At 38.2% G+C, this 12,980-nt stretch overlaps 1 protein-coding gene across 1 annotated transcript; it reads left to right on the forward strand.

The window, feature by feature from the left end:
* The first annotated feature begins 74 nt into the window (after window positions 1–74).
* On the forward strand, window positions 75–10,739 carry LOC113664731 (speckle-type POZ protein B). The gene is made up of 8 exons (XM_089182018.1): window positions 75–221; window positions 2,053–2,262; window positions 2,671–2,822; window positions 4,115–4,242; window positions 4,847–5,203; window positions 6,173–6,315; window positions 7,028–9,165; window positions 9,311–10,739. Exons 2-7 carry the CDS (start codon window positions 2,096–2,098, stop codon window positions 7,173–7,175), a joined length of 1,095 nt encoding a protein of 364 aa, XP_089038144.1. The 5' UTR covers window positions 75–221; window positions 2,053–2,095; the 3' UTR covers window positions 7,176–9,165; window positions 9,311–10,739.
* Window positions 10,740–12,980: the final 2,241 nt, after the last annotated feature.

A 12,980-nucleotide genomic window follows, 5' to 3' on the forward strand; every position in this document is an offset into this window, starting at 1 on the left:
ATGTACCAGCGATATTATCCAATCATTGCTCGCGTTAGATCGGAATAAATCGGTGGTCGTGATTCCGTACGTGCGCACAAACAATGAGCCGAGCGACAACATTCCCGGATAATACACGAGAAGACTTGAAACGAGTCACAAAATTCTCACTTTGTTTTCCTTTTTACCTCACCGTGAAGATAGTACAGGCTCAGAATTGTTCCTTTGGCGACTACAGAAAGGTAATTGCTTTTACCGTTTTCGCCTTAAAGCGCAGTTTCAAAGCGTTCGGAAGGCACACTCAAGCGGCCGTTAGCCTTCGTTCCATGATACAGTTCCGGTTGTTTGCGGTGCTCTCCGAGACAGTCGTCGATTGAGATATTTCATTGTTCATTCACTCGTTCGTTTGGTTCAGGAAAGTCACATTTTGTGATAAACGCGTTTGTCGATTGTGTTTCTCATCGAACTTGTCACCTGAAAGACTAATCCTATTTTGCGTTGTGCTTTTCTCGCTGGATTGCGTGTGCTCCTGTATTTTGTTCGTGTTTAATTGAAGTTTCCTGTATATGTGTAGTGAATGCAAATTAATTTGAGAGCTTCGAGGCACTCTGGTACTACGGAACCTCCGGTTGGCTTATTCAGTCCGCTTACAGCAATTTATGCCGTCTGCTCTTCAATTCGAAAATAGCGTAAAGCTGTCGCGGTTTCAAGCTGATGACAGCGTTTTTCCGCTGAATGTGTAAGACTAAGCTTAGCTAATCATCTTTAAGAACATATGCGTTTCAAGGTCGATTCATGTTCTGTAGTTTATTTGAACAATGTAACGGGGGTTTTCGGGGGGTCGAGATGTTGACGTGCTAGCGTTAAAGATCTGGATTTTTAGGGACATTTCCAAGGCTGCTATGCCTTCATTAAGCCTATTTAATGGTATTTGTTTTAAATCACGAGAAGAAAGGTCAGGTACGAATTTTGCATGTAGACTAGTTTAGCGCAGAAAATTTATCCGAAACACCATCATTCTGTAAATTCATGATTGAGAAGATGAGGTAAGAAGTAGCAACAAACTGTAAAAGTTCTTTCTGCTTTTTTTTTTTTTTTTTTGTAAAACCATTGTTCGGCTAATTTACAATTTTGACTTTAATACCGGTGAATGAGCAGAAGGACTCTAAAATGAATATATTCTATGTTGTACTGCGGTGTAACTTTTTAACACTCTCACTTGAAGAAAATATAGGAGTATCATGCGTTGACTAAATCAACTCAGAAAAACCAGATGTTAAGCCAGGTTGAGTAATGGCACCCTGTGATTTGCTTTTGCTGCAACATCTGTTGATCACTTGACTGGCTCTTGAAAAACTGAAGAGAAAGGTTCACCTTTGCCATTTCTTTACCTGACTGCTGAACTAACGTACGAGTCTTTTTCATGCACACTTGCTGTGCAGAAAATTTAGAATTATGTCAAGATGTCCTTGTTTCAAAAGCTGGCTAACAAAACCAAGGAAGTTGGTTGTCCTGATGAATGCTTGGTTTCCTGTTTGAAAACCCCACATGTTAAGTGCACTGTGCTAAATGAAACTAAGGTTGTTTGTCTTTCCACATGTTTTGATGGTCTTGTTCTCTCTTTTCAGTCATGTTTTGCATGTCTGACTTGCTCAATTTAATTTTCCTTGAGGGGTTAGCACTGTTCCATGAAATAAAATGCCACAATTTGAATCTAAGACAGGGAAGACTTAAATTCTACTCTGCTAATTGGAGACATATTTAGTCAAAACCTTATTGGAGAATTTTAGAAATATCTGGTAGAAATTTTTACCTCTATTTACAAGTGGTCTGGAGATGTGGTCACAGTCATGGCAATCAAAATCCTACTTAAGCTTCTGAATCAATCGGATGCAAAACTGAAACTAATGGTTTTTTTCCCTCACATTCTTTTTCACCTCAGGCTGTTTCATTGGTATTACTTTCAATCGTGATGGTCTCATTGTGATAACTACTTCAGTTCTGTTCTTATTTGGCCGGTGAAAGAACTTAATCTCTGGGTTTGCTCTGAGCATTTTTTTGTCATTCTTTTAGATATTTCACCCTGGCTACAGTTTCTTGTTGTGAGTCATCTAAGATGTCCTCATCCTCACCTGTAGCAGAGAACTGGTGTTATACTCAAATCAAAGTTATAAAGTTCTCCTACATGTGGACAATTAATAACTTCAGCTTTTGCCGCGAGGAAATGGGGGAAACACTGAAAAGCTCAACGTTCTCAGCTGGGGCCAATGATAAGATGAAATGGTAAGAAATCCATTCATAATGTGTACATTGTCTTGTAAATTGAGGATCATGTGAGAGAAAGTAGAAAAGCAAGAACCTTGGGCAAGTGCCTTGTGTAGTTTTGACTCTTCACATTTAATACCTGGTCAGTGCACAAGAAAAAAGTTAAGCAAGTAGATCATAACATCCATTTTCTCCCAATTCTCTGAAGCTCTGCAGTAGAATAATCTTTGAGTTGGAAAGGTCAAGAAGTTGATAGAGAAGAAGGAGACAGAAGTTGTCTAATAATGTACATGTGTCTTTAATTAAGCAGTTTCAAGACGTCTACTCAAACTAAATAGAACTTTTATTATCAGAATGTATAACTTTTACATTTCTGCTTAAAATCCCCCGAAGAAGTAGCAGAAAACTTATTATTTATTTCAACAGGTGTTTGAGAGTAAACCCAAGAGGCTTAGATGAAGAAAGCAAAGACTATTTGTCATTATACCTTCTCTTGCTTGCTTGTAACAAGAGTGAAGTGAGAGCAAAATTCAAGTTTTCAATTCTTAACGCTAACAGAGAAGAAACAAAGGCTATGGGTAGGTACAGTGACTGTCTACTGACCATTAATGATGTGAAGTTAGTGATGGTTTGATACCCCACGTTTAACCCTGAAACTCCCATTAATGGTCAAGATAGAATATCTCATTATGATATCAATACAAAAAATGCCAAGCAGACAGGTGATGAGAAATATAAAGAAAACATCAATCTTTAGTTGTAGGGGTTTATTAGTACATCTAAGACCAAGTTCTCCAAACTAAAATCACAAGAATGTAACAGAAAGCAGTGAGGAAAATGCTTATGAGATTTTGGAAGTGAAAGTGATAAATATTCAATGTAAATGGACCCGAGTAGAAATTTTGTGGCTGAATATGGTCTATCCAAGAGCAGTGAAGATGTATCTGTGTTTCTTTGGCATTTGGTAGAGTTACATGCAGATTGTGATACATGTAGAACTAAAATTCTCTGAAAGTTTCTTTCACCTACATGTACTGTATATAGCATAGTGTAGTAGGTGTGCACAACATTGGTTAAACTTTTATTTTTCTGGCTGAGGAACATATACTCTACATTTTGGAGATTTACAAATTGTCATGAAATATTTGACAAGTAAATTCCATGTTCCTGTCCATCTGTTCAGTAATAGATCACAGATGACTTCAAAATGTGACAAGGACAGAAGAGAGGCACACAAGCTGACGCTGAGTCAGTTACTGAATCTTTAACCACACTTTGATGTCTTCTGTGTTCTGTTACTGTACTGATCCCCTGACAATATGGAATCTATTTGCATGTAATGGTAAAAAGCAAAATGTCTCTTCCAATAGATCATAAGTAAGAACAATCAAATTGTGTGACTGTATAATTCAGCATATCATATAAACCCATTTTATTTATAGAATACTATTTAAGCTTGTTAGCTCAAATAGAGGCGTGAAATTTTAATATTAATTATTGTTTTCTCTGGTAAAAGTAAAGGCATTGCTTAGAAATATTTTTTTCAGATGTATTGATGTTATCAGAGCTGGAAATTTCAAATTCTTCCTAAGATGTTTAAATGCTTACATCTGCAATAATTTACATTTTTTTGTATGGTATCATTTTAAATAGCAGATGTGTGTTAAACATTTAAAAGAGATAATGATAAATCTTGTATCCAAATAATTACGAAGGGAAAATTTGGTAAAGTTGGTGGAGAGACATATCTATGAAGCATCTTTATTTATGCAATGAGTAGTGACAAACATTGTATGGATTTATTTTTAAAGCACTTCCCCAATTGTATGGTATTATCAGTAACAAACATTATAAATACTTTTGTTTGCAGAGAGTCAAAGAGCTTACCGGTTTGTTCAAGGTAAAGACTGGGGTTTTAAGAAGTTTATAAGAAGAGACTTTTTAATGGATGAAGCTAATGGTTTATTACCAAATGATACATTAACATTGTTTTGTGAGGTAAGGTACACACAGTTTTGATTGTATACTGCATAAGCTACTGTCAGTAGTTTTTTGTTTTGTTTTTCATGTTGATTGTTGCATGAACTCAAATGACAGTGCTGTGTGTTATTGGTGTTAGTTATTTCAGTTTTTTTGTATCTGGTTTCTATCTAGTATGTTTAACTTGCTTAATTAATTAACCAACCTTTTCCAGTTTTGTCAAAAGGATGGGCAGACAGGGCTAATTTTTAACAACTGTTTTGGCCTAGGCTCTGAGCTGTGTGGTTTTTTTGAGGTCTAAATTTGAACTTTCAAGAACACACAGGGAATTTTTTGTTTTTGCTAGGGAAAAAACAAACAGTTTTAAGGAGAGTAGTTTGGTATTTTTTAAAGAAAGGCAAATGATATCAATGTATGTAGCTGTTGTATCAATGTCTGCCTCTGAGCTCCTACACACCCTAGTCCCCCTTCCCTAATGCAACAGCAGTCAACTGATAACAAGTTCAGGTTGATGTTGGGCTAGGAGAGGGGTAGGAGGGCAGTTGCTCAGATACTGATACTGATCCTACCAGTTACGTCTGTTTTTGTTGGCAATAAATGACTCTTATTTCCTCATGTTCAGGTCAGTGTTGAAGGTGACTCAGTGAATGTATCAGGTTCATCACACACAGCAGCACTCAAAGTCCCAGAGTGCAAACTACCCAGACACATGGGATCATTATTAGACTCTGGCTCCTTCAGTGACGTGACACTGTGTACGAGGGGCCGAGAATTTAAAGCTCACAAAGCTATATTGGCTGCACGTTCCCCTGTATTTGGGGCCATGTTTGAACATGAAATGGAAGAAAGTAGGAAAGGTCGCGTAGAAATAAGTGACATAGATCCAGATGTGTTTCATGAGATGCTAAAGTTTGTTTACACTGGTAGCACACCACAACTTCAAGGAATGGCAGATGATCTTTTAGCTGCTGCAGATAAGGTTTGACTTAAAAACTTTTATTTTAATTCTTATGTTTTAATTCTCCAATTGTCTTCTATTAGATTTTCACGATCATTAATCTTAGTGTCTTATATGCCTTCATGTGCCTGTCCTGTGCTTCCTTAGGGAAATGCCCTATACATACTTATTTCAGGGAATGGTTAGGAGAATGTAGGTAGTTAAAGTCTCTACTCAGGCCAGTTGGCCCATCCATCTTATCCTGGTTTCCACAACAAGATCTGATAAGGAGTGTTACCACTCTCAGTTGGTGGGATGTCAGTCCATTCTAAGGTTCCCTGCAGCCTTTCATTAGACTTCCTTGACGATTTGCTTGGGCCTATTTGTACTACTGGTAAAGTGTTGAGCCCAAGAACACAGCACAGTGACCCAATGCTGACTGAATGCTTGACTGACAAAGAACTCTTTACTTGTCTCTAATACCAACAACAGTCCTTCTCACATGAATGGTCAGATTAGACCATTATTGCACTTCTTCCTAAAGGGGAACTTTTGCTGGCCCTCCTTACAGATTTCCTTTAGGAAGGTGCTGCTCATACTTTTCCTCCAAGGGAAGTTCTGTTCATGAATACAATGTAGTTATGTTCTTTCAAGTTGAACCAAAGCCCCTGGAACACTGCCTTCAAGGCCTTTCATACATATGTGTACCTGTGCATTCCTTTGGACTTGTGCCTTACAACTATGTCAACCTTCCTTCCCTGTATTGCTGTTTTTGTTATGGCTGAAGTTTTTTCACCTCAATTGCACTTGACTGCATGTACCTGTGGGAGTGTTTCTTGCATCTCATTGCACTCTGTTACATTTATGGTACATTTGTCCCTTTCAGAGTAAGTGGTCCTCTCCCCTAACTCAACCATCTCTCCCTTTTCTATGATAATTTGATGTCAATTCACAGCTTGTGGAATCTTGTTCTTTACTAATTTTTTCTGTCTCTACCTATGTTTTTTTCAGTATGACCTTGACAGACTCAAAGTTATGTGTGAAGAGGCATTGTGTTCGAATCTTACAGTAGACAATGTTTGTGACATTCTGATATTAGCTGACATGCATAGTGCAACACAACTCAAGGCACAAGCACTTGACTTCATCAAAAGGTAACCAATGGACATTCCCTCAGAGAATTTTGCATTTGTTTTTTCTTAGGTGGGGTGAGTGGTACCCTTTTTACAAAGTAGAGATCTGTTTTGAGAGATACAGCTGAAGTGTTTTATTCATTCTCCCAAATCTACTAGTTTTGTTAAAGCAAGAGGAATTGCCCATCTCTAAGAGAACTCTTTGGTACCATGTAAAGTGTGGTGCAAAGCAAGTTCACTGATAATTATGTAGAACATTGTGTAGTGCTAGCAATCTTATTAATGACAATCGCTTAACAGCTAGCCCTCTATCTTGAGGGAGAAATAAACAAAGTAGAAAGCAAATTTGACCACTGCCCATTTTAACCTTTACCAAAATGCTCTTTTTGTTTAAGTATCATGGAAATTTTTCAGGACCATTGCATAATGTGATGTTGCTGATATTGAAAATTCGTTTCTTTTGTAACAGTAAATTTGTCCTATGGACAATACTATTAGATTAGCTCATGCAATAGTTTTACTTCTGACATGCAACCCACCTAGAATAGCACCCAAGCTAATTATGGGCACATGAGAACCTGTGAATATCAATAATAAATAATATTATAAATGGTTGGAGCTTAAGAATTGGCAGGTTTTTCAAAAGCAGGAATAACTTAAGCACGGTGGTCTTAAAACACAAGTTTTGTAGTGTCCATTCATATTTATTCTCTCTTTACTCCTCTCATCATAGCCGTGCAACAGATGTGATGGAGTCCAATGGATGGAAAACTCTCATAAGTGACCATACTCACCTCATCGCAGAAGTTTTCAAAGCTGTTCTTGCCTCGACACAGACACCATTAATAGGACCACCAAGGAAAAGACAAAAGACAACGTAAGCTGCAGAGGGAAAATTTATTTCTTAAGAATAATAATATTATTGCTATTATGAAAAAAAAGTATATTTAAGGAACAATCATTTTTAAGCCATTCTTTGACTCTATCAATGAAAGATTTGTTTAAATTGTATAATTAACCTAATGGTATAACCTTTAATGAAATTGTCATGATGTTTCTTGCTTCTTTTTCTTTCTTGCTACTAATTTCTCTAGTTTGGGTTGACCTTAAGTTAAGCAGTCATTTCTTCTGCTAGATTTCTATTTACAACTACAGTTCATAGTTCCTTAAATTTGTGTCACATCTTAAATTTTATTCAACACATTTGCTCCAGAAATTGTGAGATGGGGCAAACATCTATGCTCTAGTAGTCCAGCTCTTCAAAAAGCTGTAATGTTATGCATTGATCAATTCAAAGCTACAACATTCCTCCTTCCCTCAGGCAGCCCTCAGGGCATTTGAACTTTTGTGGATTGGTTTCTTCAAAGTCCACCCCACCCCCAGGGTAAAAATTGAGTTCAAATGCCCTACCCAAATTTTTATTTAAAGGCAAAATAAGCAACCATGACTTTCTACTTATTGACCAAGTTTTAAAACTTAAGATACTACCTTTTCTTCTGAACCATTTGCTTGCAACGGTGAACTATTTACCTTAAACACCTTATTTAAAGATGTAACACATTTATTCAGCTGGAAAGACTTGACACTTTTGTTTCAAATTCACCACCCCATCCTAGCATGGTTCATATTCCCTACACTGCTGCACATGGACAAGGGTCAAATCCCTGTGGGTTGCTGGGGGGGAGGGGTTGTTGAAGCTTCAAATTGTTTGGTGCATTATCTGCTACTACTGACAATCTGGTAGATTTGATAGCATGTCATTTGTTTTTGCTTTAGCTTCTTCTCACTGAACAATATTGACTTTTTCCATGAGTAATCTTTGCATCTTACCCTTTCTGGCTCTGCTTTACCTTAATTGTTCTTCAAATTTGGAACAGAAAAAATGATTGCTCCTTAAAAAATTTAATGTTAGATAGCTTCCCCTCCCTCCCCCACAAGAAAAAAAAATATAAGATTGTTGTACCGACTAGTACTTTAATGAACCTTGTATCATAGTGTAATATACAAGTGTTTGTAAGTAATTGTCATAACTGTCAACATTAATTATTTAGTCAAAATAGCATGGAAACAAATTTAAGCCAAAAATTTAATGGTGTCTGGTTCAGAAGTGTTTCTTTTTGACACTGGAATGTGACAGAATTCCTTGCATACCCTGTCCACTTCACCATAGTTTGGTATGGTGGCCATAGGTGTGTTACATTTAAGTTAGAAGCCGTGTCAATGTTGGGGTGAAGTGCTTTAGAAGCCACCTACAGTTTACTGTTACATTTACTGGACATCTCCTTCACTGCCATTGTTTACTATGATCATGCTGTCTGATTGTTAGTGGGAGTGACTGACATTTTGACAACCTTAGAGAAATGCATTGTCAACTCTAATGATGACATCATCTATTGTAATGTTTCCACTCAAGTGCACGTTACTATTTCTCTCTCTCTCTCTCTCTCCTTTGAGTGTGATCCCTCTCGTTTTGATGTATGATGTGACCAAGAGTACAGCTGCAAGGGAGATTAACACATTTACCTAGGGCAATGTGAAATGGTTAAGCCTGCCAGACAGGTGCCCAGTTTAGCACTTTTTTTTAGAGATTTAAAGAAGGGTGAACAGGCAAGAACTCACTTTGCTGTCATTTGTGCCCCTCTACTTGTTCCTTGCTTTTAGAGGACATGGCATGCTGGCTAAATTTGTTGGCTGAATGATTTGGAACAGTGGTTGTGAAGGAGTTCTTCAATTTGATCTTACCTTGTGTGACTTAGCTTATATAATTTTACCCCTTAACACCGTAAAGACTAGATTAGGTGAAAATACCAAGGGAAATGTTATCTAGTTAAAAGATCCACTAAAATTCTCTTGACTACGTATAAATATAAGGCAATTGGATCAATATCAGTATCTGGGCAACTGTCCACCTACTCCTCCCCTAACTCAACAACCGTCAATTGACAACAAGTTAAGTTTAATTTTGGTTTAGGGAAGGGGTAGGTGGGCAGTTGCCCAGATACTAATATTGATCCAGGCAATTTATCTTGGAAGTTGACGAGTAATGGGACAATTGTTGTGGTAAACTCAGCCGGTTTGGGTTTGGTTCTCAGCAACAAAGTAAGATAGAGTAACCGCTGAGATAAAGAATCTTAGCAATTAATGATTTAAAACAGTTACATCTGCCATTTGGGGTTAAAGCATGCTTTTGTTGAGGTTACACAGCAGGCAGTATGCAGAGGGACAGTAGGAATAGGAGTTAAAGTTACAAGCAAAGCTGAAGACGTGCAAGGAGTAGCTCTTCTTGCGATTTCTAACTTTATTCTCCCTTATTTCATGTCACTAGCATGTACTTATCTTTTTACCTTTTACGCAGTTGTGCATCCCCCTTCCCTAGGTTGACGCAATGCTCTATTCTCTCGCTGTTAATCAATAAGTGTTCATTAGCAAATAACTTGCAAGTCGTATGCGAGGATGGCGGGTGGTATCTCGTTTTGAACGCTTGGCAAATGCCCCCTCTCAGATGGTTGCTGATATTTTGTGGCAAAGATTTTAGCTTGACAATCTTTTGCTATCGCAAAAGAAAAAGGTCTCGCACAATACTTTACGTCATGCTTTCCGGTAGTTCACAAGTGGCTACAGGGGTTAATGTTATAGTTGCACAAAATTTGTCTCGGTCACCAAGGTAACACACACTGTAAAAAGTATTCTTTTAGGTCACTGTTTGCGTGACCAGGAAATATTGCGTGACGGTGTCCACAGTGGGCTTTAAAGTTTTCATGCAATACTAAGTTTTTAAAAAAACTTAAAAAGTAACCTTAAATATTTTCTTTTTAACGTGTTTTAGATACTCGAACAGGTGGAAAATCTATTATTTTTAGCAACGTTCACAAAAGAAAAAACTTGAGCCTGAAAACTTTGTTTTGCACCAAAGTTACTAACCGCTACGTCACATTATCAAGCTGTTACCATCCTGCATAGAAATAATTGCTTTTGATATGGTGCGGGGGTGATCAAGGACTACTCTTGTCAAACTCTCCACCCTGGTATCAAGAGACATTTTAACCCCCTTGCCCTCCCCCCATTATTGACCTCTCAATAGTAAACCAAAGATGGCTGCATTTCGACAATTGCTCAAGAAAGTTAGTTTTGATCAGCTCTCGTTTTATAATATATTTAGGCCAATGAAACGTGATAAGATAAAACTCATTCATTTCAGAAAAAAAAATTCGAAAAATTCTCTCGAGGAGAGAGACAAACATAGTATGGAAAATTTCGAAAGAATTTTTTTGCTGATACACAGGAAGCCCATTGTGGACAACGGTTACTTTATTTTTAGTTGTACGTGTTGGTATGTATGTATGTACGCATTATGTATGTATTTAATAAGATGCATTATGTTTGTAAGAATCACGACACCTTTGGATATTTATTTTACAATTGAAGTAAACAATATTGTCCAACTATTGTGAGATAAAGTTTAATGCATCTTTCCCGATGTTTCACTCCAACCAGTGGATTTAAAGTCCAAGACGGTGGCAGTGGTGATCGTTTGCAGCAATTGGCCATTTTGCAGTTGTGTACTTAGTTGCCAAGCCTTTGATTTGGAGAAAGGCTGAAGGTGACCTTGTTGTGATAGAGACCAGTATCTTGTTAGCATGATAACAAAGTAAATTGCATCTGAAAAGCAGCAAGTTTTCTATCATAACAATATCAGCCTTAGCTTTATTCCTGTTCAAAGGCTTGGCAACCAAGCTCTCAACTGTAAAATGGACTACTGGAGTTGCCTGGAAAGTAATGTGGACTTGTACTTGCTTTCATTTTGTGTGACGTAGTGGCCTAGCGGTCATTGGTCTGGACTTCAGGTTGCGAGGTCCAAGTTTGAGACCTGGTACCCGGTTCTCGAAAGTCCTGTGGCCCGTTTCTCGAAGGTCCCGGTGACCTAGTGGGCCCGTAAAGCTGCTCTGGTTTCTATTAAGATGATGTTAAAGAAGTCTGAATATTTAAAGCTAAAACTTTCAGCTAAAGAAACAAAATGGACCGGCTAGGCTGCTAGAACCTGCTTCGCAATTCTTTACTCTAAATTATGGCTTCGGGTCATTTAAGTTAATGGGACTTTCGAGATACCGCCTCCGGTAACTACACTGGCCCGAAGCGATATTTTTAAATAGTAATCTAGACTAGAGATGCCGGTTCTGGCACCCTAACAAGTCCATTCTCTTTCTTCAGCTGATAGTCAAAATGTAAATAGCTGATAGTTTGAAAATGACCCCCGTATTGAAGGAAAACAGAACAGCCTTACAGATCGTTAAGTTACCAGAACCTTCGAGAAACGGGCCTTGGCCAAGTCAATGTGTCGTGTTCTTGGGCAAAACACTTTACTCTGCCCATGCCTCTCCCCACCTAGGAGTATCAGTGGGTACTGGCAAATTGTCAGGGAAGCCCCATAAAATTCTGGGGGGGTAGCCTTGCAATGGACTAGCATCCCATCCAGGGGGGAGTAGTGATACTCCTGGTCGCTTCGTGCAGCATGGAAACCGGGATAAGCTCCAGTTTGGTGGGTTAATAGGCTTGATTACAGATTTAACCCTTTTTTATTCCACATTCTAACTGAAAAGGTAAACTCGAACATTTTTTTCCTTGTTAATTCAAGAGAAACCACTGAGAAGAAGGTCGAATAATTATTTTTCATCGTTGACCCTATTACGTATCGAATCCGCGGTGTAGCGACCTCTTTTAACTGCGAATAATGAATCTATTCGCGGAAACAATATTAAGTAAAGGAGACCCAAGTGTATTCTCTAAACCTAATCCTGAAGTGCTATCCGCAGAGAAACTCCAGAAAATGGATTCTAACTACGAGCAAACTGTTATGAAATACACTGATTAAACTTCAACACAGCGGTCAAACGTCGGGCACGAGCAAGTGAGCCGATTTTTGGCACCTGCACGCCAATTTCCTGCGCAATATTTCTCAGGAAAACATAGGAAACAAAAATACAAAAAAAATAAGAGGAAGAAATTGAAATGCAAAAGGAAACAACACTAGAAAAAGGGAAAATTCGAAACTTTTCCGGAACCCAAAGTTGATTCAAGTACGGCTACTCCTGTTGAGTTACTATTCTGTTTTAAGCTTTATCAAGAGAGTTATACGCCTCTAAAACTCCATGACTTACTGGCTCGTATGGTTGTCAGTAACTTGTGAGACAACTCGGTTCTGAAAGCTTGAAAGTACTAATCATCGCAACGTTCGCACATGCGCATACGTTAGACCGCCAAGTCATACATCTCTGGCTTACTGTTGTAAATAAGCTTTGTGTAATAATACTGAGGTATTGAAAACGCTATAACATTCTATGGAACGGAATAAGTGTCAAACGTGTTTTGGAGATCCTAGAGTACGTGCAAACCCTGCTCTTCGGCGAAGTCCGTCGCGCAGGTTAAAAAAAATTAGAAAGGAAAACTGATGTTGGTGCACTGCACGTAACTCTGGGAGTGAAGCGCACGAAAAGGGGTTGGAACTTAAACTGTGGAATGCAGGAGAGTATCCTGTGAACGATTTGGGGTGCATTTTGTTTATGTTTTATGATAATGCGATCTGAAACGCACTTGAAAAACATCCCTCAGTTAAGGTACTGAGATTTTGCAAACGTCGTTTTAAATAGATGTTCTCAAATTCGTCAGTTTACGTAAGAAGTTCTCAGAGG

The sequence above is a fragment of the Pocillopora damicornis genome, chromosome 9 (genome assembly GCF_964200805.1).
Source record: "Pocillopora damicornis chromosome 9, jaPocDami1.2, whole genome shotgun sequence".
NCBI classification, from domain to species: domain Eukaryota; kingdom Metazoa; phylum Cnidaria; class Anthozoa; order Scleractinia; family Pocilloporidae; genus Pocillopora; species Pocillopora damicornis.

Coding starts and splice junctions, on each gene's coding strand:
- LOC113664731 (XM_089182018.1), top strand. CDS start 2,096: ATGTCCTCATCCTCACCTGTAGCAGAGAACTGGTGTTATACTCAAATC. Junction 2,823..4,114: donor AGAAGAAACAAAGGCTATGG/GTAGGTACAGTG, acceptor TTTTGTTTGCAG/AGAGTCAAAGAGCTTACCGG. Junction 5,204..6,172: donor TTTTAGCTGCTGCAGATAAG/GTTTGACTTAAA, acceptor TGTTTTTTTCAG/TATGACCTTGACAGACTCAA.